This window comes from Notamacropus eugenii, chromosome 1 (genome assembly GCF_028372415.1).
Source record: "Notamacropus eugenii isolate mMacEug1 chromosome 1, mMacEug1.pri_v2, whole genome shotgun sequence".
In the NCBI taxonomy this organism is placed as follows: domain Eukaryota; kingdom Metazoa; phylum Chordata; class Mammalia; order Diprotodontia; family Macropodidae; genus Notamacropus; species Notamacropus eugenii.
This window is the reverse complement of record NC_092872.1, coordinates 724,000,139-724,026,673: the sequence shown is the minus strand read 5'-3', so window position 1 is coordinate 724,026,673 and position 26,535 is coordinate 724,000,139. Positions and strand designations below refer to the sequence as shown.

The window sequence follows — 26,535 nt, the reverse complement described above, 5'->3', positions numbered from 1 at the left end:
TTGTAAGTACAATACTAAATTTATTAAATAATAAATTGATAGTGGAACATCTCAGAGTTATTATGATAGAATGAAAGTATGAACATCTTACAATTTTAATCTGTATTTTTGGTCAAATTATAATGTAGGGATGATATCTTCCTAAGGGGTAAATGGTTCTACAAAGTAATAAGATATAGATGTAATGCAAAGTTTTCTAATTAAATGGAATAGTAAAATTTGAGAAAGCGACAGGTTTACACTCTTTTCTCTAAGAACTGTATACATATGTATATTATTATCTCCCAATTCATATGTTGTGGAAATTCCAGCTTTGAGTATGTTTTGGTAATTATTTCTCAAAAATTAGATCAAGGATTTTACACATAAATTGTGTTGATAATGGTAAAGAAAGGGAATTTTTTTACCTCAAAACTATTTGTCAGATAATTTTAAAAGAGAGAAGAACTCATTTTATGGTTGGACCCTCATAAACTTTTAAAGATTCTCATGTTATGTGCAGATTTTAGATAAGGATAGAACAGCAAATTGTATATAAGCTGTAATTCTCTGACTTTAAGATTTAAGAACCAAATTGAAGTGATTGTACTAAAGTGTAATAAATGAGAATTATCTAGGAAGCTTTAGATTTGGAACCAGAGCCCTTTTTAGAGCTGTCCTAAGAGGAAAGCCTATTGTCCAAGAGAAGATATCTAGGGACCAGATACTTACATAAAACATCTGGGACTCAAACTGTGCTGTTTAAATGGACACTGAGAATGGGTCACTAGGATACAAAGTGGTTTGATGTCAGTTACTATTGATGTGATAACTGTTGTGCTCCTTTGATCTTTTGTTGCAAGATATTTAAGTTTTCTTGGTTACTTGGTTACTGTCTTTTCAAATCTAGTCCATTGTGCACCTTCTCCTTCCTCTTCCTCTTCTCTCGAAAGGCAGGTAAATTTTCATAGCTAACCTGGGATATACTGTCTATATTCCTTCCTTCCTTCCTTCCTTCCTTCCTTCCTTCCTTCCTTCCTTCCTTCCTTCCTTCCTTCCTTCCTTCCTTTCTTCCTTCCTGCCTTCCTTCCTGCCTTTTTTCCTTTTCTCAAAGACCAAGACCAAACCTGAAACCCATTTCACTCTGGATCTCATAGATTGGACAACCATAGGTCGCTGCCCAAGCACCACTTAATGGCTATTCTTGGGCCCTCCCAGCTCAGAGTGAATGTAAATAGTAAATAGTAGTTACATAAGTCTTCCTGTCAGCTACTGCTGGTATGAGTACTGTAGGTGATGAATTTTGGGCTATCTGGAAAAATCTGTTATGAGTCAAGGCCCAGACTCTGAGCGACTTGCTCTGCAGACATTTCAAGCTCACAGTATGTGAACTTTTAATCCATCCACCTAAAACAAAGCAAGAAATACTAAGGCAAAGATCAAAGACCAAAGACCAAAATATTTTCCCAGGGTTTACATGTCAGCCCGTGAGGAAGAGACTGAAGGGTGTAGATTTAGATGGATGTGTGTGTGTGAATGCTGAAACATTTCTATAAGTGTGTATGTGATTGTTATGTGGGTCTATACATATATATATGTTTATGTATATGCCCATGTATAGCAGTGCTTAAACTGAAAGTTATCTGAATATTAAAAATTTGAGAAAACTGAAGTCTATGACTTCAAAAGACAAAATTAATTTGGCAGATAATTTGTGAAGCACTTAGAAGACTGGGCCCAGAATCAGGAAAATCTGAGTTCAAATCCAGCCTCAGACACTTATCAGCTGTGGGACCTTGGGCAAGGCACTTAACCTCTATTTTCCAGTAGTTCCTCAATTGTAAAATGAGGATCATAATAATTTCAACCTCCAAGGGTTTTTGTGAGAATCAAATGAGATTATATTTGTAAAGTGGTAAAGCATAACGCCTGGCTTATAGTAAGTTCTATATAAGGGACAGCTATTCCCATAATTATTAAAACAAAGTGAAAAGATGAGGAAATTGGAAGAAAGCAAAATGTATGTCTAATCAAGAACCACCAACCTGGGGCAAAATCAGATCAATGACAGATAACTTCAGAATCATTGTAAACCTGAAATATATGACCAAAAGAATAACCTGGGTATCTTTTTGTCCAAGAAATCATTGAAAAACTTTGCTGCATAAAAAGCAATCAGAAAGAAGGAAGTCAAGCATGGAGGAGCCACAGTCAGGACTGCCCAAAATTTACCAGCCATCACTTTCAAGGAGCCTAGACATCCCAAAAACAAGAGATTAAGATCTATAATCATAAATTACCTAGCAACAGATACTCAGTATAATCCTATAAGGAAAAAATATGTGCATGTTATGACATTTAGGATTTTCAAATATTTGTGATAAGAAAACTGAAAGGAAGGGACATCTGAAATAAATAAATAGACACAAGAAAAACAGGTAAACCCAAGTTAACAATCAGAAGGGATTTTCTATCGAAGAAATATTTACATTCCAACCATCGGGGTGGTAAAAGGGTGGTTTAAGAAACCTAATGTCATACGGGGTCATAGAGGTGCTGCAATGACATAGAAGAATTATAGTTTCTGTTCTGTTGGTGCTGAAAGAAGACAGAAAATGGAAGGGCAAGGAAACATTAGCAATAAATGGGGACAGAGGCATGGGGTTTCCCTTTGTTGGGGTGCTCAAGTAGAAGTATAAACAAAGATGGAAAGAGGAATGGGATCAGACATCACTTAAGCTTCCCTTTTATCTCACATTCTTTCCTTGAGAGTCCCAATGTTGTTATGCATCAGAGAATACATACTGGATAGAAATCTATGAATATATGGATATTAGAAAGCTTCAGTGTGAGGACAGGAATTGGTAATGTGGTAGATGCTTGCAGACTTATCTCAAGAGCTTACAATTTTTTCTATGACAGAATCATTGTAGGGACCCTTAAACTATGCCTACAGTGATTCGTTTCATAGTGTTTTTTAGGCTTGTGGTTTTTATGCCCTTTCTTGTGATATACATAAGGATATTTTTACTTAAAATTTCATGACTTCAAGGACCATTTCTGGGGAATACAAATGAATTAATGTTGCTTACTAGGAAGCGTATATACAACCAAATAATTAATGGCTTTCTCTCTTTTTTAGGATCTTTGTATTTTGAAGGTTTATCCCTTGTTCCCTTACGGAATCAAAGTGAGCCTTCATCTGTAGAAAAGCAAGGGGAATAGTCATATGCACCTTTGATCCTCACTTGAAAGAACAACTCAAGACCATCCTCCTGGCACTGGCCAGGCAATTAGGAGGGAGAATTCCCTCGCAAGACTCATGTTCATATGTATTAACTGGCTATGTCATATATGCCTATGAGGCTTTATTTGCTTTTTACATTCTTTTGCTCTTCCCTCTTCCCATGGATCTCCAGTTATAAATTCCTAGATGTGCCCATGTGGGTCCTAAAGACCCCATAGCAATTGAAATCATCAATAAGATCAATTATATTCCTCTTGTTAGTTAAGTTTGAGTAAACTGAGAAACATTAAAATTCCATATTTTTATTTCTCACAAGAATGAGCCGTTACTGTGCTCAAAGCCTAGATCTAAGAGTTTGTGTGACAGATAACACGTCAATGTCCATCAATTTCCCTTGTATAACCCCAGGAAAGTTGTGAGCATCACTAGCACATTGGAAAGCTGGGACTTTTTCTTTACAAACATGGAAAGTTGGGAAGCCATAGCACTTCCCCAATCTGATTACAAATTTGGAGAAGCTCAGTATTTTTCCATTCCCTCTTCCAGATGGTTGTAAATAATGCCCTCTAGTAGATATATTTTGTATTTGAACCCAGGTCTTCCTGAATCTAGACCTGGTTCTCTAACCTAGCTGCCTGTATTTGTTATCTGGAGTTGTATGTAATAGACATGCACACCCCGTCTCGCCCCCCCCCCCCCCCACTGCTATCATTTGGTGCCTTGAACTTTGGTCAAATATTTTAGCAGAATAACATGGGAAGGAGTTGAAAGGTTTTTGGTAATAAAAGTTATAGTAATTTAAAAAGAATACAAAGAAAGAATAAAAAGTAAAATCCTAAGTAAAGAAGAGCTTAAAAAAATCTGAAATGCATGTGCCACTTGTTACCAGTATGTGTCACTGTGATAAAAAGTTGCTTGGACACTTGTTCTTTTTACTCCCACAGAATTTGTTTTATTAAATTTTATTATTTTATTTTTTCATTTACCAAGCATTCACTTTTTTTCTCCCTCTAGCTTTCCCCACTTGCCAAGCCTAGCAGCCTGTGTGTGGGCTACCCGAGTCTTCTTACCTCACCTCCGAGGTCTTCGGTTGGCCAAAACCGGATGCTCATATGAGAGAAAGGATGTTCCATAGTCGAACAAGGGTTGAGCTTTATTTCAGGGTCTCGGTTACAAGTGCAGGGGAGTCTTCCTTAGGAGGAAGAGGGGGAGATTTCCTAAGGAGGCTAAGATCTTAAGGGATTGGAAGTAGAAGTACAAATGGGGAGAGAGGGGGAGGGGAGAGAGGAAAGAAGAGAAGCGGAGCCTACTGTCCTCTTGGCTCCTCACGTGCTAAGAGAGCTTTCAGGCTTCCTCAATCCTACTTAACTCTCCAGCAGCATAGTTTGCATCTAAATACTGTGCTGTTAGGTAACTAGGTGTGCTCCAATCCGGGACAATCTCGAGGGCGGGGAGATCTCTCTCCCATCACGTTTCTCACGGGAAGAGGCGGAATTACTCGAGATAGCTCGGTTCACCTCGATTCCCAGCCGTTTCCTGGGGGGGTCTCGTGAGAGCTCTAAGATTTAGAAGCTCCCACCTTTACCCGCCCGAGACTGTCCACACGGAATTGAGCTTCCAATCCCAACACCCACCCATTGAAAAGGAAATTTAAAAAATATGAAACCCCATGTCACATAAGCACAGTCTACCTGAACATTCCCATAGGAATCTCACCCAAAGCTTAATTTCTTATTCTGTGCATTACTCTTTTATTGCTCTTTCATTAAATGATCAGGCCTTTATCAGCTCTTTGGAGTCATGGTCAATCATGCAGTTGATCAGAGTTCTTTAGCGTTTAGAAACTGTTTTTTAGAATATCGACATTGTAACATATATAGCATACATAGCCCATAGGAAGAGGCTCCCCATCAAAGTTTAAATGGAAGTTATAAGGAATTATTTATTTATTTTCATTTTTAAATTTTATTTATTTAACTTTTAACATTCATTTTCACAAAATTTTGGGTTCCAAATTTTCTCCCCATTTCTCCTCTCCCCCCACCCCAAAATTTGAAGCATTCTAATTGCCCCTATCACCAATCTGCCCTCTCTTCTAACATCCCTCCCTTCCGTTGTCCCCATCTTCTCTTTTGTCCCACAAGGCCAGAAATAAACTGTATTTCTTATTTCCTCTTAGCAAGAAGAATGTTCCACAGTTGTTCCTAAAACTTTGACTTCCAACTTCTCTTCATCCCTCCCTCCTCACCCATTCCCTTTGGAAGTCAAGCAATTCAATATAGACCATATCTGTGTAGTTTTGCAAATGACTTCCATAGTAGTCATGTTGTGTAAGACTATTTCCCTCCATCCTATCCTGCCTCCCATTGCTTCTAGTCTCTCTTTTGATCCTGTCCCTCCCCAAGAGAGTTGACTTCAAATTGCTCCCTCCTCCCACTGCCCTCCCTTCCATTATCCCCCCCCACCCTGCTTATCCCCTTCTCCTCCACTTTCCTGAATTGTAAGATAGGTTTTCATACCAAAATGAGTGTACATTTTATTCCTTCCTTTAGTGGAATGTGATGAGAGTAAGGTTCATGTTTTTTTCTCACCTCCCCTCTTTTTCCCTCCACTGAAAAGTCTTTTGCTTGCCTCTTTTATGAGAGATAATTTGCCCCATTCCATTTCTCCCTTTCTCCTCCCAATATATTTCTCTCTCATAGCTTAATTTCATTTTTTTAAGATATGATCCCATCCTATTCAATTCATTCTGTGCTCTCTGTCTCTATCTGTGTGTGTGTGTGTGTGTGTGTGTGTGTGTGTGTAATCCCACCCACTACCCAGATACTGAAAAGTTTCAAGAGTTACAAATATTGTTTTTGCATGTAGGAATGTCAACAGTTCAACTTTAGTAAGTCCCATATGACTTCTCTTTGCTGTTTACCTTTTCATGCTTCTCTTCATTCTTGTGTTTGAAGGTCAAATTTTCTTTTCAGCTCTGGTCTTTTCATCAAGAATGCTTGGAAGTCCTCTGTTTCATTGAAACACCATTTTCCCCCCTGAAGTATTATACTCAGTTTTGCTGGATGGGTGATTCTTGGTTTTAGTCCTAGTTCCTTTGACTTCTGGAATATCATATTCCACACTCTTCTAGCCCTTAATTTAGAAGCTGCTAGATCTTGTGTTATCCTGATTGTATTTCCACAATACTTGAATTGTTTCTTTGTAGCTGCTTGCAATACTTTCTCCTTGACCAGGGAACTCTGGAATTTGGCCACAATGTTCCTAGGAGTTTCTCTCTTTGGATGTTTTTCAGGTAGTGTTCTGTGGATTCCCTGAATACTTATTTTGCCCTCTGGTTCTAGAATGTCAGGGCAGTTTTCCTTGATAATTTCATGAAAGATGATGTCTAGGCTGTTTTTTTGATCATGGCTTTCAGGTAGTCCCATAATTTTTAGATTGTCTCTCCTGAATCTATTTTAAAGGTCAGTTGTTTTTCCAATGAGATATTTCACATTATCTTCCATTTTTTCATTCTTTTGGTTTGTTTTGTGATTTCTTGGATTCTCATAAAGTCATTAACCTAAATCTGTTCCATTTGAATTTTGAACAAACTATTTTCTTCAGTGAGCTTTTGGACCTCTTTTTCCATTTGGTTAATTCTGCTTTTTAAAGTATTCTTCCCCTCATTGGCTTTTTGAACCTCTTTTGCCAATTGAGTTAGCCTATTTTTCAAGGTGTTATTTTCTTCAGCATTTTTTTCAGTCTCCTTTAGCAAGGTGTTGACCCACTTTTCAAGATTTTTTGTCATCTCTCTCATTTCTCTTTCCAGTTTTTCCTCCAACTCTCTAACTTGATTTTCAAAATCCTTTTTGAGCTCTTCCATGGCCTGAGCCCATTAAATATTTATTTTGGATGTTTGGGATACAGAAGCCTTGACTTGTATGTCTTTCCCTGATGGTAAGCATTGTTCTTCCTCATCCAAAAGGATGGGAGGAGATATCTGTTCACCAAGAAAGTAACCTTTTATGGTCTTATTTTTTTCCCCTTTTTTGGGCATTTTCGCAACTACTTACTTAACTTTTGGGTCCTTTGTCAAGAGTAGGGTATACTCTGGGAATCTGTGAGTTGTCACTTCCTCCAAGGTGGCACAATCAAACGTGTACTGGTCTGGATGCAGAGAGGGATTTTTGTGCCCAGAATCTTAGCAGATATCTCTCCACATCCATTTGGCCTCCAGTTCTGATAAAGTCAGCACTAGGGGCTGATTTTCAGATAAGCTGGATGGGCAGGGCCACCATTCAGTGTGAGACAAAGACCAGCTCTCCCAGGGCCTCCACCCAGGGCTGAGGTAAGACTCAGCTCTTCAATGCCCACAGGGATTTTTACCCTCCAACCATGGAGCAATCTGTATGGGCTGCTGTGCCACCTCTGTGGCTGCTGCCTGCTGCTGGACCTATGGGAAGGCCCTTTGCCCTTCCTGGCCAGCTGATAAAACCCCATCACTGACCTTTGGTGCCTGTGGGTTGAGAGATCTGAGGACCCGCTGCTGGGATTCCACCCCCCAGGTGTCCTTCTCCCAGGGTCTCATCATGCAGTGCTGCACAGCCAAGGCTGGGCTGGGCTCTGCTCCTTGTACAGGGCAACCAACATTTCCGTGGGCCTTTCAGGTCACTGTGGGCTGGAAATCTCCACCACTCTGTTTTTCTCCACTTGTGCTGCTCCAGAATTTGTTGAGAGTCCCTCTCTACAGGTATTTTATGGGCTGTTGGGTGAGACCCTGTGTAAGTGTGTCTTTCTAGTCTGCCATCTTGGCTCTTCCCCCTCACAAGGAAGTATTTAGCTCTCAAGTTGTCTGTGATCATGGACTTTGAAGTGGCATCAAATGCAGCAAACACAAACCCCCAAGTAAAGACTGTTTTGTTTTTTTTTAAATGGCTGTTGTCTGGTACTGATTTGAAGTATATGTTCCTAGAAAACTTAGGGTTGAAACCTTTCTAGTACGTAATCAAAATAGATTAGAGGCCATTTTTCCAGAATACTGAAGAAACTTGCAGGAATGGCTACTAATCTACTTTTAACCCTAAGTTTTCTAGGAACATATACTTCAAATCAGTACCAGACAAAACTTAAACCTTAAACCTGCTGTCAACAATCCACTCCCATTGAATCTCATGGGTACCAATGATTCTCAGAACCTAGGAAGTATGGCTAAGGGTCAGAGTCCTGAAACAGAAAATGAAGCACTTGGGTTCTCAGATAATCTTTTATCACTCTTTCTCATCAAAGCTGTAGTATTCCAAACAGAAAGGTTAATTTGAAAAAGTAACTAGTGGTGAAGAAGGTATCTAAGAATGTTAGTTAGATTCCTGGACTATGAGTTGGAGTGAACCAAACCAGAGATGGGAAAAATAAATTTCTGTCTCACATCCAATACCGAGATAAACTCCAGATGAGTAGATGACCTAATTAGAGAAGGTCATATCATAAATAAATTAGAACTCCACAAAGAAGATACCTTTTACAGTTAGGGATAGTTGATGACAAAACAAGGAATATCAGTGAGTCATTTCACAGCATACCTTACATATCAGGTCTATCCTTCCTTCTCCCAAACCAGAATTTAATTTCTAAAGATTAAGAAAAAAATATTATTTCCCCTTCCTTTCACTTGAAAATCAACCTTTTCTGTAATAGTAACACTTATTTCAATTTTAACAAGCATTTATATAGCGCCTAGTATGTGTCACTGTGGTAAGAACTTTTACAAACATCCCATTTGAGCCTCAAAATAACATTGGGCGATAGGCGCTATTGTTATCCTAATTTTACAGTTGAGGAAACTGAGATAGGCAGATAAGTTACTTGCCCAGGTTCACACAGCCAGTGTATGAAGCTGAGTTTGAACTTGTCTTCCTGATTCCAGGCCTACATTATGTGACTTTTTGCAAACTGGAGCAATGGGATTACTATTTCCAAACTGATTTCAAATTGATGACAAACCTATGGAATAATATAAGGAAGAATCCCTGACCTAATTACTCACCTGGAAATTCAAAAATAACAGATCAGGACTAACAGATTAGACTAACATGCAAACTTTTCATGATCTTGGGAAAACACAGCAAGCAATGATGTAAAATGTTTTGGGGAAAATGCTGCAAATGAAGACAGTTTTAAAAAATATTATTGGATTTTGATTTCATTTTATAAAGGCAAGTAAAAGAAAAGGACAAGTTTGAAGTTGGCAAAAATTAAATCACTGTCGTCATTACAAAGAGAACCCTTAGTGCTCCCATATGACAAAACTCATTTGGATGAGAAACACTTTTCTCTGGGAAGTTCTTATTTCCATAGACTGTCCTTTGTCCATCATTGCCAGAGACTTTTTCTGGGTTTATTGGGTCTGTTGCTCCCATGGTCAATTCATCGGGTAGTGGGTTCCAGCTTAAACAGTCAGTTTTTGTAGGTCGCTGAGCTACTGCACCTGGAGTCAGAAAGACCTGAGTTCATGTCTGGCCTTGGACTAGCTGTGTGGCCCTATACACGATGTTTATCCTCCCTTTGGCTCTGTTTCCTCATCTGTAAAATGGAGATTCATAATAACACTTTACTTTCCAGGGTTGTTATGGGGATCAAATGAAATGAAGTGTAAAGTGCTTTGGAAAATGCCACATAAAGGCTATTATGGAGCCCTGCTCTGATTTCCCTTTAGCTTATTTCTCTTTTAGATCCTGCCAATGGAAATATGTCAGTCAATAGGCATTTATTAAACCTGTCCTGTGTGCCATAAACTGAGATAAGTGCTGGGCATACAAAGAATGACCGAACAAAAGGCATTTAAGTAGAGTGATGGCTGGAGGACTGAACTTAGAGGACCCGAGTTTGAAGTTTGCTGTAGACACTAGCTATTTGACTCTGGACAAATCATGTCCTTTATCAACCTCAGTTTCCCTCTCTGTAAAGTGGATATAATGGCACTTGCTTCACTGTGTCATTGTAAGGATCAGTAAGTTAACACATATAAACCACTTAGGAAACCTCAAAGTGTTATAGAAATGTTAGCTCCTCCTGCTGCTGCTACTGCTATTATTACTTCTTCACTACTACTACTACTACTACTACTACCACTACCACCACCAGCATCACCACCACTACTACTACTAGTGCTGGTACTACCACCATCACGACTACTCCTACCATCACTGCTTCCACTACTATGACCACTATTACCACTTTTACTACTACTACTATTACCCTCACCATTATAACTAAAACTGTCTGTCTATCTATCTATCTAATCTGAGTTTTCCTCTTCCTCTTCCAATTCTTTTACCACTAATACCACCACTGCCACTACTACCACCCCTACCACCACTACTACAACCCCTACAATTATTACATCCACTGTAACTTTTTTTCTTTCTCTTCTTTCTTCTTCTTCTTCTTCTTCTTCTTCTTCTTCTTCCTTTCTTTTTCTTATTTCATCTTCCCTCCCTCCCTCCATCATCACTACTACTACTATTATTACTACTACTACTACTGGTACTACCACCAGCACTACCACACCATCACCACTACTACTACTAACATCAATCCCTGTTCAGAAGGAGCTTCTTGTCAATTGGAGGATACAACATGCATACCACTATGTATGGACAAGATACATACAGGATAAATGGAAGGTAATCAACCATTGAAAGGCAGTAGCACTAAGGAAGAAGGGGAAAGCCTTCTTGAAGGAAGTGAGATTTTTCTTATGACTATTTTTCTATCTTATTTTTCAAAAACATTGCTGAATTCTTTCTTGGTAGTATGTTCTCTCATAGATCCTCCAGAAACTGGGTGTCAGCATTCTTCTAGTGCTTGTGAACAACATTGGATTATTTCATAACATCCTTCACTGCAGTTCTCTCAAGATTTCTCTCTCTTTCTTTGTTTTGACAATTTTCTGGTTTTACTCTGTACATGATTTCTTACTCCCTCTTCTCATCAACCAACCTTCTTTTCTCCACTCTCTCTCATTGTGTAAGGGAGGTATTTGAGGGAGCTTCTCAGGTCTCCTGGACTGAAGAACTTCCCATGGTGTGACATGTAAACTGAGTATTTCATGTTAAAGCTGAGCCGCTTAACTTTCTCTCTTCCCACACCCCATGTAGATAAATATTCATATTAGCCAGTGATTTTCCTGTACTTCTGATGCAATCTGAGGAAGATGTTGACCTTTCATAAAAGCAAAGCAGTCTTAACATCTTGTTAACAATGAACATGTTATCTGTAATTAGAATTCCATAACTGCATCAGTTGGACTGGGGATGGAGAACAACCTAGGCTTCAATAGCTTTCTCCTGAGACTCTGAGGTGGCAGAACAATGATTCAGAGAGCTTGGAAAGGCCTTAATTTAAGATCCCCCAAGAAGTGAACTTAGTTCATAAAAGTGCAAAGCTAAGGCTGCTTATTGGGAAAGGGTGCCTTTGTCCTGAGTCCTTGCTTATGGATCAAGGCTATGTCTAGGGAACTATGGGCAAAGTTTTGCCTGTGACAATGGTCTTGTTTGAGTACAAATTACTCACTGAATCCTCAGGGATATTGTGGCATTTGCATATGTTGTATGGGGACTTCTTGTTGGTTTACAAAGGATAGGGAACTTCAGTCATATAATTCTCAATATCTGATTTTTTGGGGGAGCCTGGTAGATACTAACATTTTCAAGATGCAGAGTCAATATTGCATAATTTCCACCCTTTTATTTCACCACCTGCATTGATGTAAAATTGAAAGGCCTTTTCAATTTCCTTATTACCTTTGAATTCTCTATGACATGTCCCATTCCTGACAATCAACCAGTGAGCCCTTATTCCCTAGATCAGGTAGGTCCTAAGTCCTCAAATATGACCCTTTGTTTGAATCCAAACTTCACAGACCAAATCCCCTTAATAAAAAGATTTGTTCTGTAAAACTTGGACTCAGTCAAAAGGCTGTACCCAAGGACCTAGAAAGTCATATGTGGCCTTGGGGCTGCAGGTTCCCCCATCTTTGCTCTAAATATTCTCTCCTCACTTAATTGAAGATAATGGTGATTTCATTCAGAGCCAGATCGCATCAGTAGAACATGACTGTGAAACAATGGGCATTTGGGCAGGTTCATTTCCACTTTGGGGATGCCTTCATTCCTTTTTGTCTGTTTAATCATTTTCCACTAAAGAGTAACTTGATCTTGTTCACATTCATCATCACAGTGAAGATTTCTCAACCATGTTGAAATATCTTCACTATGAGCCAGTGCAAGGACAACACAAAGAAATTCAATGGGTGCCAATTTCATAAATCAGTATCATAATACTGATGATAATTACCAGATCATCCTCCTTTCCCCTATAAAAGACCAGGCTGCTTTGCATACTCTCCCCTATCTCCACCCCCAACCTATTCCTATTGAACAGAACCTTTATCAGAGTATGTTGTTATTCACTTGCCCAGGGATCAGCACTGAACAGAACACAACATGGAGATGATGTTCCCAGCTCAGTTCTTCTGCCTCCTTCTGCTTGTGATTCCAGGTGAGGATGGATAGACATGAGTGTGCCATGGCATTATTCACATACTTCTTATTCACATGGTTCTCTTTCTAGATCATTCAGAACCTGTTTCTGGGGTTTTAAAATATTCTCTTTTTTTAGTGTATAATATGCCTCACCCAGTAAAACTGGTCTAGCTGGTTCTATTCAAAAGTCTTTTGGTGAAAAATCTAGTCAACAGTTGGTGACATTTGTGTTCTCTTTTTCATTATAGATGCCAATGGACAGATTGTGATGACCCAGTCTCCAACTTCCCTGTCTGTGACTCCAGGAGACACAGTCACCATCTCCTGCAGGGCTAGTCAGGACATTAGCAAGTATTTAGCATGGTACCAGCAAAAACCTGGTCAGTCTCCCAAGTCACTCATCTATGGTACATCCAACCTGTACCCTGGGATCCCATCCCGGTTCAAGGGCAGTGGGTCTGGAACAGATTATACTCTCACCATCAGCAGTGTGGAGGCTGATGATGTTGGAGTTTATTATTGTATGCAGTATAGCAGTAGACCTCACACAGTGCTCCAGCCCTGCACAAAAACTCCCTAGGCAGTTCAGCTGTCTCCACCCAGGGGAGCAGGTACTTCCTTTACTCTCTAGGTCTAAACAGCCTCTGCTCTCTGGTAAAGGCTAAGCTCACTTCTTCTTCCCACAAAGTCCATCCTGTATTTGCATTTACAACTTACATAAACATTAGCAAAGCTAGGCAAAGGGTCCATATCATAATCTAGGTCATTGAGAAAAAAATAGAAACAAACTAAGCAACAACCCCAGATATCAGTCTAGTGGCTAACCTTATTGCCCTTAGGGTAAAACAGAAACAACCCTATTTGGGTTTAAGAACCCTTCCCTACTGATGTATAGCCTCCATTTTCTGACCCATTGATCATTGCTTCCCTCTTTTTCTAAGATAGCGTTATTTATGTTTTTTATTTCCACTTGTATTAATCTGGGCCATTTTGTAAGTATTTATTCATTTCATGTAGATTGTTAGTTTTACCTGCATGTAATTGAACAACATTACTCCCAATAATTGCTTTAATTGCATTTTCATTGGTGGCACATTCCCCTTTTCATTTTTGATACTGGTAATTTGGTTTTCTTCTGTCTTTTTTCTTAATCAAATTACTCAGTGGTTTACCTATTTTTACTGGTTTCCTCATGAAACCAGTTCCTACTTCTATAAGTACAATATTTTTTTATTTTTAGTTTTGTTAATTTCTCATGTGATTTTCAAAATTTCCCTTTTGCTGTTTAATTAGGGATTTTAAATTTGTTGCTTTCCTGTTTTTTTAGTTCCATGTCCAGTTCATTGACGTTAGAAGTGAGCCCATTTAACAAACCCCCAGCAGTGAGAAATACGCTCACCTTAAATAAAGAATAATACCTGTTGTGAAATCAGGAAGGCCTTTATTAACCTTTCTGTCCATTTCCCCTGAATGAATGGGTAATCTCACCGAGTAAGGTTGCAGGAAGATTACAGGAAGACTGCAATACATGGAGGAAGATGGGGCTTCTATTATTGTTTTCTGAACTTTGGATCTCCTGTGACACCATCCCCTGACCATGTGACTCCATGTTCTCCTCTCTGATAGGTTCTTCCTCACACATCTCCTTGGGCCTGGGCATTAATCTCTGATCTCTAACCTGTCCATGCTAGGTCACAACCCCTATCACCTAGGAATATGGACAACAGAACTTCACTTCCAACAACTGATTTGCTCCTTCTCCCTTTTACTGATATATGTGTTTAGAGATTTGAAATTTCCCGTAAGTATTGCTTTGCCTACATGTCACAAATTTTGGAATTTTGTCTCATTGTTGTCATGCTCTTTAATGAAATTAACAGTTGTCTCTATGAACTGTTCTTTTACCTACTCATTCTTTTTGAACAGATTAGTTTCCAATTAATTTTTAATTTATCCTTTATTAAATGTCATAGTTATTTCATTATGGTCTGAAAAGAGCATCATTAATATTTCTGCTTCTCTGAATTTGTTTGTAACATTTTCCTGCCCTTACACATGGTCAGTTTTTGTATGGGCTCTAATGTACAGCTGAGATAGTGGTATGGGCATTTCTCCTCCCACCTTTTCCCAGAAGTCTATCACTTTGGTTCCTGGAGACACATTTTCTAGAGAACACTGATGCCATCAAATTCACATGCAAATGTAGCATTGTAGTTGCATAAATCTTCCTGTCAGCTAATGCTGGTATGGGTACTGTGGGTGATGAATTCTGGGCTATCTGCAAAAATCTGTTGTGGATCAAGGCCCAGACCCTCAGAGACTTGCTCTGCAGACATTTCAAGCTCACAATATGCGAACTGGTAATCCATCCAAAGCAAGAAATACTAAGGCAAAGACCAAAGATTGTTTTCTCAGGGTTTACATGTCAGCCTGTGACGAAGAGACTGAAGGGTGTAAATTTAGATGGATGTGTGTGTGTGTGTGAATGCTCAAACATTTATATAAGTGTGTATGTAATTATTATGTGGGTATATATATATATGTATAAATATATATTCATGTATATGCCCATGTTTAGCAGTGCTTAATCTGAAAGTTATGTGAATATTAACAATTTGACAAAACTGAAGTTAATGACTTCAAAAGACAAAATTAATTTGGCAGTTAGTTTGTGGAGCATTTAGAAGAATGGGCCCAAAACCAGGAAAATCTGAGTTCAAATCCAGCCTCAGACATTTATCTGCTGCGTGACCTTGGGCAAGGCACTTAACCTCTATTTTTCTCAAGTTCCTCAACTGCGAAATGAGGATCATAATAGTATCATCCTCTAAGGTTTTTTGTGAGAATCAAATGAGAGTATATTTGTAAAGTGCTAAGGCATAGTGCCTGGCTTATAGTAAGTGCAGTATAAGGGATACCTATTCCCATTATTATTAAAGTAAAGCCAAAAGACTGAGGAAGTTGGAAGAAATCAAAATGTATATCTAATCAAGAACCACTAACCTGGGGGAAAAAAGACCAATGACAGATGACTTAAGAATCATTGTAAACCTGAAATCTATGACCAAAAGAATAACCTGGATATCTTTTTGTCCAAGAAATCACTGAAAAATATTGTTGCACAAAAAGCAATCAGAAAGAAGGAAGTCAAGCATGGAGGAGCCACAGTCAGGACTGCCCAAAATTTACCAGCCATCACTTTCAAGGAGCCTAGATATCCCAAAAACAAGAGATTAAGATCTATAATCATAAATTACCTAGCAACAAATACTCAATATATCCTATGAGGAAAAATATGTGCATGTTATGACATTGATGATTTTCAAATATTTATGATAAGAAAACTGAAAGTAAGAGACATCTGAAATAAATAGACATAAAGAAAAAGGGGTAAACCCAAGTTAACAATCAGAAGGGATTTTCTATCAAAGAAATATTTACATTCTAACAGTCAGTGTGATAAAAGGGGAGTTTAAGAATCCTAATGGCATAAGAGATCATAGAGGTGCTCCAATGAGATAGAAGAAGTATAGTTTATGTTCTGTTGGTGCTGAAAGAAGATAGAAAGTGGAAGGTCAAGGAGACATTAGCATGAAATTGGGGACAGAGGCACAGGGTGTCCCTTTGTTGGGGTGTACAAGTAGAAGCATAAACAAAGATGGAAAGAAGAAGGAGATCAGACATCACTTAAACTTCACTTTTACCTCACATTCTTTCCTTGAGAGTCCCAATCTTGTTATGCATCAGAGAATACATACTGGATAGAAATCTATGAATATGTGGATATTAGGAAACCTTCAGTGTGAGGCCATGAGTTTGGAATGTGGTAGATGCCTGAAGGCTTAACTCAAGAGCCTACAATTTATTCTATGACAGAATCATTGTAGGGACCCTTAAACTGTGCCTGCAGTGATTTGTTTCATGGCGGTTTTTAAGCTTGTTTTTTTTATGTCCTTCTTGTGATATACATAAGGATATTTTTACTTAAAATTTCATGACTTCAAGAACCATTTCTAGGGAATACAAATGAATTGATGTTGCTTGCTAGGAAGCATGTATACAACCAAATAATTCTTTCTTTCTTTTTAGTATCTTTGTATGTTGAAGGTTTATCCCTTGTTCCCTGACAGAATCAAAGTGAGCATTCATCTGTTGAAATGCAAGGGGAATAGTTACATGCACCTTTGATCCTTACTTGAAAGAACAGCTCAAGACGATCCTGCTGGCATTGGCCAGGCAATTTGGAGGGAAAATTCCCTGGCAAGACTCATGTTCATATGTATTAACTGGCTATGTCATATATGCCTGTGAGGCTTTATTTCCTTTTTGCTTTCTTTTGCTTTTCCTCTACCCATGGATCTCCAGTTATAAATTCCTAGATGTGTCCATGTGAGTTCTAAAGGCCCCATAGCAATTGAAATCATCAATAAGATCAATTATATTCCTCTTTATTAGTTAAGTTTGAGTAAACTGAGAAACATTAAAATTTCATATTTTTATTTCTCATAAGAATGAGCAAATACTGTGCTCAAACTTAGATCTAAGGGTTTGTGTAACGTATAACACCTCAGTCTCCATCAGTTTCCTTCCTATAACCCCTGGAAAGTTGTGAGCATCACTAGCACATTGGAAAGCTGGGACTTTTTCTTTACAAACACGGAAAGTTGGGAAGCCATAGCACTTCCCCAATCTGAATACAAATTTAGAGAAGCTCAGTATTTTTTCATGCCCTCTTCCAGATGGTTGTAAATAATGTCCTCTAGTAGATACATTTTGCATTTGAACCCAGGTCTTCCTGAATCTAGGCCTGGTTCTCTAACCTAGCTGTCTGTATTTGTTATCTGGAGTTGTATGTAATAGGCATGCCCACACACCCACACCCACACAGACAGCCATACACACACACACACACACACACACACACACACAGTGCTATCTTTTCCTGCCTTGAACTTTGGTCAAATAATTTAGCAGAATAACATGGGAAGGAGTTGGGAAGGTTTTGGTAATAAAAGTTATAGTAATTTGGAAAGAATACAAAAAAAAAAAATAAAAAAGTAAACTTCTAAATAGACAAAAGCTTAAAAAAATTTGAAATGCACGTGCCACTTGTTACGAGTATGTGTCACTGTGATAAAAAGCCGACTGGACTCTTGTTCTTTTTACTCCCATAGAATTTGTTTTATGAAATTTTTTTATTTTATTTTTTCATTTTCCAAGCATTCACTTTTTTATCCCTCTACCTTTCCCCATCCATTGATAAAGAAATTCAAAAAAATATGAAATTCCCCCCATATCACATAAGCACAGTCAACCTAAACATTCCTGTAGGAATCACATCCAAAAATTAATTTCTTATTCTGTGCATTAGTGTTTCATGGCTCTTTCATAATATGATCAGGACTTTATCACCTCTCTGGAGTAATGATCAATCATGCAGTTGATCAGAGTTCTTCAGCATTTAGAAATTGTTTTTTAGAATAACGACATTATAACATATATAGCATACTTAGCCCATAGGAAGAGGCTCCCCATCAGAGTTTAAATGGAAGTTATGAGGAATTATTAACTCTAAAGTTGTCTGGCATCATGGACTTTGAATTGGCATCAAATGCAGCAAATGTAAGCCAGCCAGAGTGCTCCCAAGTAAAGACTGTCTTTTTTTAAATTGCTTTTGTCTGATACTGATTTGAAGTATATGTTCCCAGAAAAATTAGGGTTAAAACTTTTCTAGTACATAATGAAAATAGATTGGAGGCCATTTTTCCAGAATCATGTAGAGACTTGCAGGAATGGCTACTAATCTGCTTTTAGTGATCTATAAAACAATCAAAGAAAGGATGAATATTCATACAATTGAAAATGGACAAATCTTTTTATTTTCAGAGAAAGACAAATAGAATATTCAGGCTTGAAACAGACCACTGAGCTTGATTCACTTGCTATCAAAGTTCTAGAAGTAATTGATGCAGTGATATGGTTTGTGATCATTTTAAATAGGTGCCAATGATCACTAAAAGTTATGATAGATCGTAGAAAAAGTGCTAGGAGACAAACCTAATTACCTTTCTTCAGCAAGATTATTAAATCTGAGCAATAGGAGAATATTCTCAGTATTCTAGTGTACCTAGATTTCAGAAAGATAGTTGACAAAATCTACAATGAGCGTCTTCTGGAAAAGATGAAGAGATATGGGCTAGATAACAGTACAAGTCGATGGATTTGCAGCCAGTTGAATCATCAGACACAATGAAAACCACTGTTAATAGGATGGAAAGATGGTCTCTAGTGTGATGCCTCAGGGATCTTTGTCATTACTCCTATAATACAGTATTTTTAAAAAATCAATGCCTTGAAATCATGGGTGACATGCTTACCAAATTTTTAAATGACACAAAACTGGCAGGGACAGACAACTAACACCAAAATTCATCATATAGAGTTTTATTTAAACTTGAATGCCAAAAGTTCCATGCAAGATGGAAAAAGAGTGGCAACTCTGAAATCCTACAATTTTATGATTCCAAGTGACATTTAAACTATTTTTATGAGAGTAATATAAAGGAATTTTTCATTATTTTTTTAAAATCTTGGCTTCACACTTTGTGATATAGTAATTGGAAAGTTTGGTTCTAACATCAACTTATTTCAACACTTGGTTTTAATGACTTTTGTAGTTTAGAATATAAACGTTCCTCAAAAACATATGGATGGATCCAAATTTAAGATGTACACCTTAAGGCTGTTGTCAACAATCCACTCCTATTGAATCTCATGGGTATTAATGATTCTGAGAACCTAGGAAGTATGGCTAAGGGTCAGAGTCCTGAAACAAAGTGAAGCACTTGGGGTCTCAGGTGATCTTTTATCACTCTTTCTTGTCAAAGCCCTAGTATTTATTCCAAAGAGAAAGGTTAATTTGAGAAAATAAGTAGTGGTGAAGAAGGTGTCTAAGAATGTTATTTAGATTTCTGGATTGTGAGTTGGAGTGAACCAAACCAGAGATGGGAAAAATAAATTTGTGTCTCACATCCAATACCAAGATAAACTCCAAATGCATAGATGACCTGATTAGAGAAGGTCATATCATAAATAAATTAGAACTCAACAAACAAGATACCTTTTGCAGTTAGGGATAGTTGATGACAAAACAAGGAATATCAGTGACTCATTTCACAGCATACCTTACATATCAGGTCCATCCTTCCTTCTCCCAAACCAGAATTTAATTTCAAAAGATTAAGAAAAAAAAGATTATTTCCTCTTCCTTTCACCTCAGATACAACACTTTCTCTAATAATAACACTTATTTCAATTACTCACCTGCAAATGCAAAAATAATGGATCAGGACTAACAGATTAGACTAACGTAAACTTTTCATGATCTTGGGAAAATGCAGCAAGCAGGGATGTAGGGATTATGTAAAATGCTTTCGGGAAAATTCTGCAAATTAAGACAGTTTTAAAAAATATTATTGGATTTTGATTTAGTTTTACAGAGGCAAGTGAAACAAAAGGACAAGTTTGAAGTTGGCAAAAATTCAATCACTGTCGTCATTACTAGAAAGAGAACCCTGAGTGCTCCCAATGACAAAACTCATTTAGATGAGAAACACTTTTCTCTGGGAACTTCTTATTTCCATAGTGTCCTTTGTCAGTCATTTCCAGAAGCTTCTTCTGGGTTTACTGGGTCTCTGGCTCCCATCGTCAGTTCATCAGGCAGGGGGTTCCACCTTAAAGAGTCAGTTTTTGCAGGTGGCTAAGTGACTGGACCTGGAGTCAGACCTGAGTTCATATCTGGCCTTGGACACTTACTTGCTGTGTGGCCCTGTACGTGATGTTTAACCTCTCTCTGGCTCAGTTTCCTCATCTGTAAAATGGAGATTCATGACAACACTTTACCTTCCAGGGTTGTTTTGGGGATCAAATGAAACGAAGTGTAAAGTGCTTTGCAAAATGCCACCTAAAAGCTATTATGGAGCCCTGCTCTGATCTCCCTATAGCTTATTTGTCTTTTAGATCCTGCCAATGGAAATATGGTAGTCAATGGGCATTTATTAAACCTGTACTATGTGCCAGAAACTGAGGTAAGTGCTGGGGATACAAAGAAAAGACAGAAAAAAGGCATTTAAGTAGAGTAATGGCTGCAGGACTGAACTTAGAGGACCCGAGTTTGAAATTTGATTCAGGCTTTGACTATTTGACTCTGGGTAAATCATGTCCTTTATGAGCTTCAGTTTCCCTCTTTTTAAAGTGGATAAAATAGCACTTGCCTCACTATATAAAGCACTTAGGAAACCTGAAAGTGTTATAGAAATGTTAGCTGCTGCTGCTGCTGCTACTACTACTATTACTTCTCCACTGCCACTACAACTACTAGAACATTAGGAAGAGCAACCACTACCACCATCACCACCACCACTACTGCTACTACTACTACTACTACTACCATCATCAACATCACCACCACCACCACAACCACTACTACCACTACTACTATCACTACTACTACTACTACTACTACTACTATTACTATTACTACTACCACTACTGCCACCATCACCACCATCATCACCACCACCATCACCACCACCACCTCCAGCACTACCGCTACTACTACTACTACTACTACCACCACCACTACCATCACCATTGCTACTACTACTACTACTGCTACTACTACTACTACTGTTATCACTGCTACTACCACCACTGCCGTCACTATCACCTCCACAACCACCACCACACCATCACCACTACTACTACTAACATCAATCCCTATTCAGGAGGAGCTTATAGTCAAATGGAGGATAGAACATGCATACCACTATATATGGACAAGATATGTACAGGATAAATGGAAGGTAATCAGCCATTGAAAGGCAGTAGCATGAAGGAAGACTAGGAAAGCCTTCTTGAAGGAAATGGGATTTTTCTTATGACTATGTTTCTATCCTGTTTTCAAAATCATTGCTGAATTCTGCCTTGGCAGTATGTTCTTTCATAGATCCTCCAGACACTGGCTTGTCAACATTCTTTTGGTGCTTCTAGACACCCTTGGATTATTTCATGACATCCTTCATTGCAATTGTCTCAATATTTCTCTCTTTCTTAGTTTTGACAATTTCTGGCTTCACTCTGTACATCATTTCTTACTCCTTCTCATCAATCTGTCTCCTTTTCTCCACTCTCTCTACCCCCAGTGCTTATGGGCTTTTCCTCTGGGGCTGAGAAGGGCCAATTAAATGCCTCTTCTGATGACAACACTTCAGGTATCTGATGGCATCTTCAAAGGAGGTAGCAAGATGTATGGTTAGTAAACATGCTGAAGTTGGAGTCAAGGTGGGGCCCAGGTTGGATTCTGGATTTGGATAATTATTTACTCTCTCTATGTTCCTCTCTCTGAGTCTGAATTTCAACTAATTTTTTTAAATTTCTTCAAATTTGTTTCTTAACTTAATTTCAACTGTAAAATGGTGATAATAATCTCGTGAGTTCCCACTCAGTGTTGTTGTGAGGAAAGGGCTTTTTAAACCTTAAGGTACTATAGAAATATGACTGATGATTGCATTTCTTATTTCCTCGTTCTCCCTTATTGGTGGAGTTCAGATAGGAACAGACCAAAGGGAGTTGTCCTGCTAGTCTTCTTCATTTTTACTGTTTTGTGGGCTGTTGTACAGATGGATGAAATAGCTGGTTTTCCTCAATGAAGAAGAGTATTACGATATAAGTTCATCTTCCAGGGAGGCTCTGAAATCATGACAAGGATGACATACAACTTGTCCTCTTCCTGCATGGTTTTAATTTATTTCTCTAGGCCTTCATAATATGAAAGGTTTTTATTCTACAGAGATTGGAGTTTATGTGTTGGGTACAGTCACATCTAGTAAATTTTCTTCTTAAATTTTTATTTAAATTTGATGTTATTTAAGTTTTTAATTTTTTAAAAAATTTTATATCAAAAATTTTAATAAAATATTTTAATTTTTTAATTTAATTTTTACTCTTACTAAATATATATTATTAAATTAAATTGTAATTTTAAATTGTGTATTAAAATTGTTTATTAAATACATATTTATAATTTAAACATATTATTAAATAAAATTTTAATTCAATAAATAGAAGCTTATTTAAAAATAAATTTTTAAATTTTTATTTAAATTTCAATGTGTAAGGGAAGTATTTGAGGGAGCTTCTCAGGTGTACTGGACTGAAGAACTTCCCATGGTGTGACCATGCAGACTGATTGCTTCATGTTAAAGCTGAGCATGTAGTTATGCCAGTTCTGATTACTTATCACATGATCTTTTGCTAAAGTACATGGGAGATCAGATCTAGTCTTTTTTCAGCTGTGTCTGATTCTGTCACCCTATCTGTGGTTTTCTTGTCATTTCCTTTTCCAGCTTATTTTGCCAATGAGGAACCAAGGCATATTGGGTTAAGTAACCTGCCTAGTTTGAAGCTAGGTTTGAATTCAGAAAGATGAACCTTCCTGTTTCCTATCCCAATGCTGCATTGTGCCATGTAGCTATTCCATGTGAGACCAGAAGCTCCTGTTTCCTCCCTTGTCTCCTGTGTGGGCAGCAAGGTGAGGGCACATGCCAAAGAGGATTGATCACTGAGAAGAAAGATCCTCCCAATCACTTAAGCTTAGAAGGAAAAGTAACTTCTCTTGTTTCTCTCCTTTTATATTCAAGGTGTGCTTTGACTTGGATTTTTTTGAAGCAAGGAGAGGAGATTTCCACTTCCTCCTCTCTCTGTCTTCCCATACCACAGGTATAAGAGACTAGACAAGGATTCATATCAGCCAGTGATTTTTCTGTACTTCTCATGCAATCTGAGGAAGATGTTGACCTTCCATAAAAGCAAAGAAGGGTTAACATCTTGTTAACAATGAACATTTTATCTGTAATTAGAATTCCACAACTGCATCAGTGGAACTGGGGATGGGGAACAGCCTAGGCTTCAATAACTTTCTCCTGGGACTCTGAGGTGGCAGAACAATGATCCAGAGAGCTTGGAAAGGCCTTAACTTAAGATCCCCCCAGAAATGAATTTACTTCATAGGAGTACAAAGCTAGGGCTGCTTATTGGGAAAGGGTGCCTTTGTCCCTGAGTCCTTGCTTATGGATCAAGGCTATGTCTAGGTAACAGTGGGCAAAGTTTTTGTCTGTGACAATGGTCTTGTTTGAGTACAAATTACTCATTGAATCCTCAGGGATATTGTGGCATTTGCATATGTTCTATGGGGACTTCTTGTTGGTTTACAAAGGATAGGGAACTCCAGTCACATAATTCTAGATACCTGATTTTTTGGGGGTGCCTGGTTGATACTAAAATATTCAAGATGCACAGATTATATTGCCTAATTTGCACCCTTTTATTTCACAACCTGCATTGATGCAGAATTCAAAGGCCTTTTAAATTTGTTTATTATCTTTGAATTCTCTATGACATGTCCCATTCCTGACAATCAACCAGTGAGCCCTTAATCCCTAGATCATGTAGGTTCTAGGTCCTCAAGTATGACCCTTTGATTGAATCCAAACTTCACAGACCAAATCCCCTTAATGAAAATATTTGTTCTGTAAAACTTGGACTCAGTCTAAAGACTGTACCCAAGCACCTATAAAGTCATTTGTGGCCTTGAGGCTGCAGGTTCCCCCATCCCTGCTCTAAATATTCTCTCGTCCCTTAATTGAAGATAATGGTGATTTCATTCAGAGCCAGATAGCATCACCAGAACATGAGTGTTAAACAATGGGCATCTGGGCAGGTTCATTTCCACTTTGGGGATGCCTTCATTCCTTTTTATCTGTTATATCATTTCCCACTAAAGTGTAACTTCATCTTGTTGAAATTCATCATCACAATGAAGAATTTTCAACCATGTTGAAATATCTTCACTATGAGCCAGTACAAGGACAACACAAAGAAATTCAATGGGTGCCAATTTCATAAATCAGTTTCATAATACTGATGATAATTACCAGACTGTCAGGCCTAGAGACCTGTATTGGGCTACCCGAGTCTTTCTTACCTGTCCCAGGTCTTCGGTTGGCCAAACCGGATGCTCGTATGAGAGAAAGGACGTTCCAGAGTCGAACAAGGGTTGAGCTTTATTTCAGGGTCTAGTTACAAGTGCAGGGGAGTCTTCCTTAGGAGGAAGAGGGGGAGATTTCCTAAGGAGGCTAAGCTTAAGGGATTGGAAGTAGAAGTACAAGCGGGGAGAGAGGGGGAGGGGAGAGAGGAAAGAAAAGAAGCGGAGCCTACTGTCCTCTTTGGCTCCACACGTGCTAAGAGAGCTTTTAGGCTTCCTCAGTCCTACTTAACCTTCAGCCACACAGTTTGCATCTCAATACCGTGCTGTTAGGTAACTAGGTGTGCTCCAATCCGGGACGACCTCGAGGGCAGGGAGACTCCACCCATCACGTATCTCCTGGGGAGAGGCGGAAATAGCCGAGCTAGCTCAGTCTGACCTTCTCGAACCCCCGCTGTTCATGGAGGGCCTCGTAAGACTCTAAGATTTAGAAGTCCCACTTTTACCAGCCAGAGACCGTCCACACGGATTTGAGCTTCCAATCCCAACACCAGACCATCCTCCTTTCCCCTATAAAAGACCAGGCTGCTTTGCATACTCCCCCTATCTCCACCCCCAACCTATTCCTATTGCACAGAACCTTTATCAGTGTGTTGTTATTCACTTGCCCAGGCATCAGCACTGGACAGAGCACAATATGGAGATGATGTCCCCAGCTCAGTTCTTCTGCCTCCTTCTGCTCGTGATACCAGGTGAGGATGGATAGACATGAGTTTGCCATGGCATTATTCACATACTTCTCTTTTTAGATCATTCAGAACCTGTTTCTGGGGTTTTAAAATATTCTCTTTTTTTAGTGTATAATATGCCTCTCCCAGTAAAACTGGTCTAGCTGGTTCTATTCAAAAGTCTTTTGGTGAAAAATCTAGTCAACAGCTGGTGACATTTGTGTTTTCTTTTTCATTATAGATGCCAGTGGACAGATTGTGATGACTCGGTCTCCAACGTCCCTGTCTGTGACTCCAGGAGACACAGTCACCATCTCCTGCAGGGCTAGTCAGGACATCAGGAAGTATTTAGCATGGCACCAACAAAAACCTGGTCAGTCTCCAAAGTCACTCATCTATTACACATCCAACCTGTTCCCTGGGATCCCATTGCGGTTCAGGGGCAGTGGGTCTGGAACAGATTATACTCTCACCATCGGCCCTGTGGAGGCTGATGATGCTGAAGTTTATTACTGTATGCAGTATAAGAATTGGCCTCCCACAGTGCTCCAGCCCTGCACAAAAACTCCCCAGACAGTTCAGCTGTCTCTGCCCAGGAGAGCAGTTACTTCCTTTAATCTCTGAGTCTAAACAGACTCTGCTTTCAGGTAAAGGCTAATCTTACTTCCTCTTCCTAGAAAGCCCATCCTGTCTTGGTATGTATATCTTACTTAAACATTAGCAAAGCTAAGAAAAGGGTCCATATCATAATCCAGGTCATTCAGAAAAAAACACAAACAAACTAAGCAACAACCCCAGATAACACTCTAGTGGCTAACCTTATTGCCCTTAGGGTAAAACAGAAACAACCCTTTTTGGGTTTAAGAACCCTTCCCTACTGGGGTGTAGCCTCCACTTCCTGTCCCATTGAACATTGCTTCCCTCTTTTTCTAAGATAGGGTTATATAAGTATTTTATTTCCACTTGTGTTAATCTGGGCCATTTTGTAAATATTTATTCATTTCATGTAGATTG

At 38.6% G+C, this 26,535-nt stretch overlaps 2 gene segments (V, D, J or C); both read left to right on the top strand.

Annotated features, from left to right (window-relative positions):
• Positions 1–12,678: 12,678 nt before the first annotated feature.
• Positions 12,679–13,330, top strand: LOC140520304 (immunoglobulin kappa variable 3-11-like). The segment is given in 2 exon segments: positions 12,679–12,766; positions 12,999–13,330. Coding segments are annotated over 2 exon segments (387 nt in total).
• A 12,160-nt stretch (positions 13,331–25,490) lies between these two features.
• On the top strand, positions 25,491–26,145 carry LOC140520300 (immunoglobulin kappa variable 3-11-like). The segment is given in 2 exon segments: positions 25,491–25,545; positions 25,763–26,145. Coding segments are annotated over 2 exon segments (438 nt in total).
• Positions 26,146–26,535: the final 390 nt, after the last annotated feature.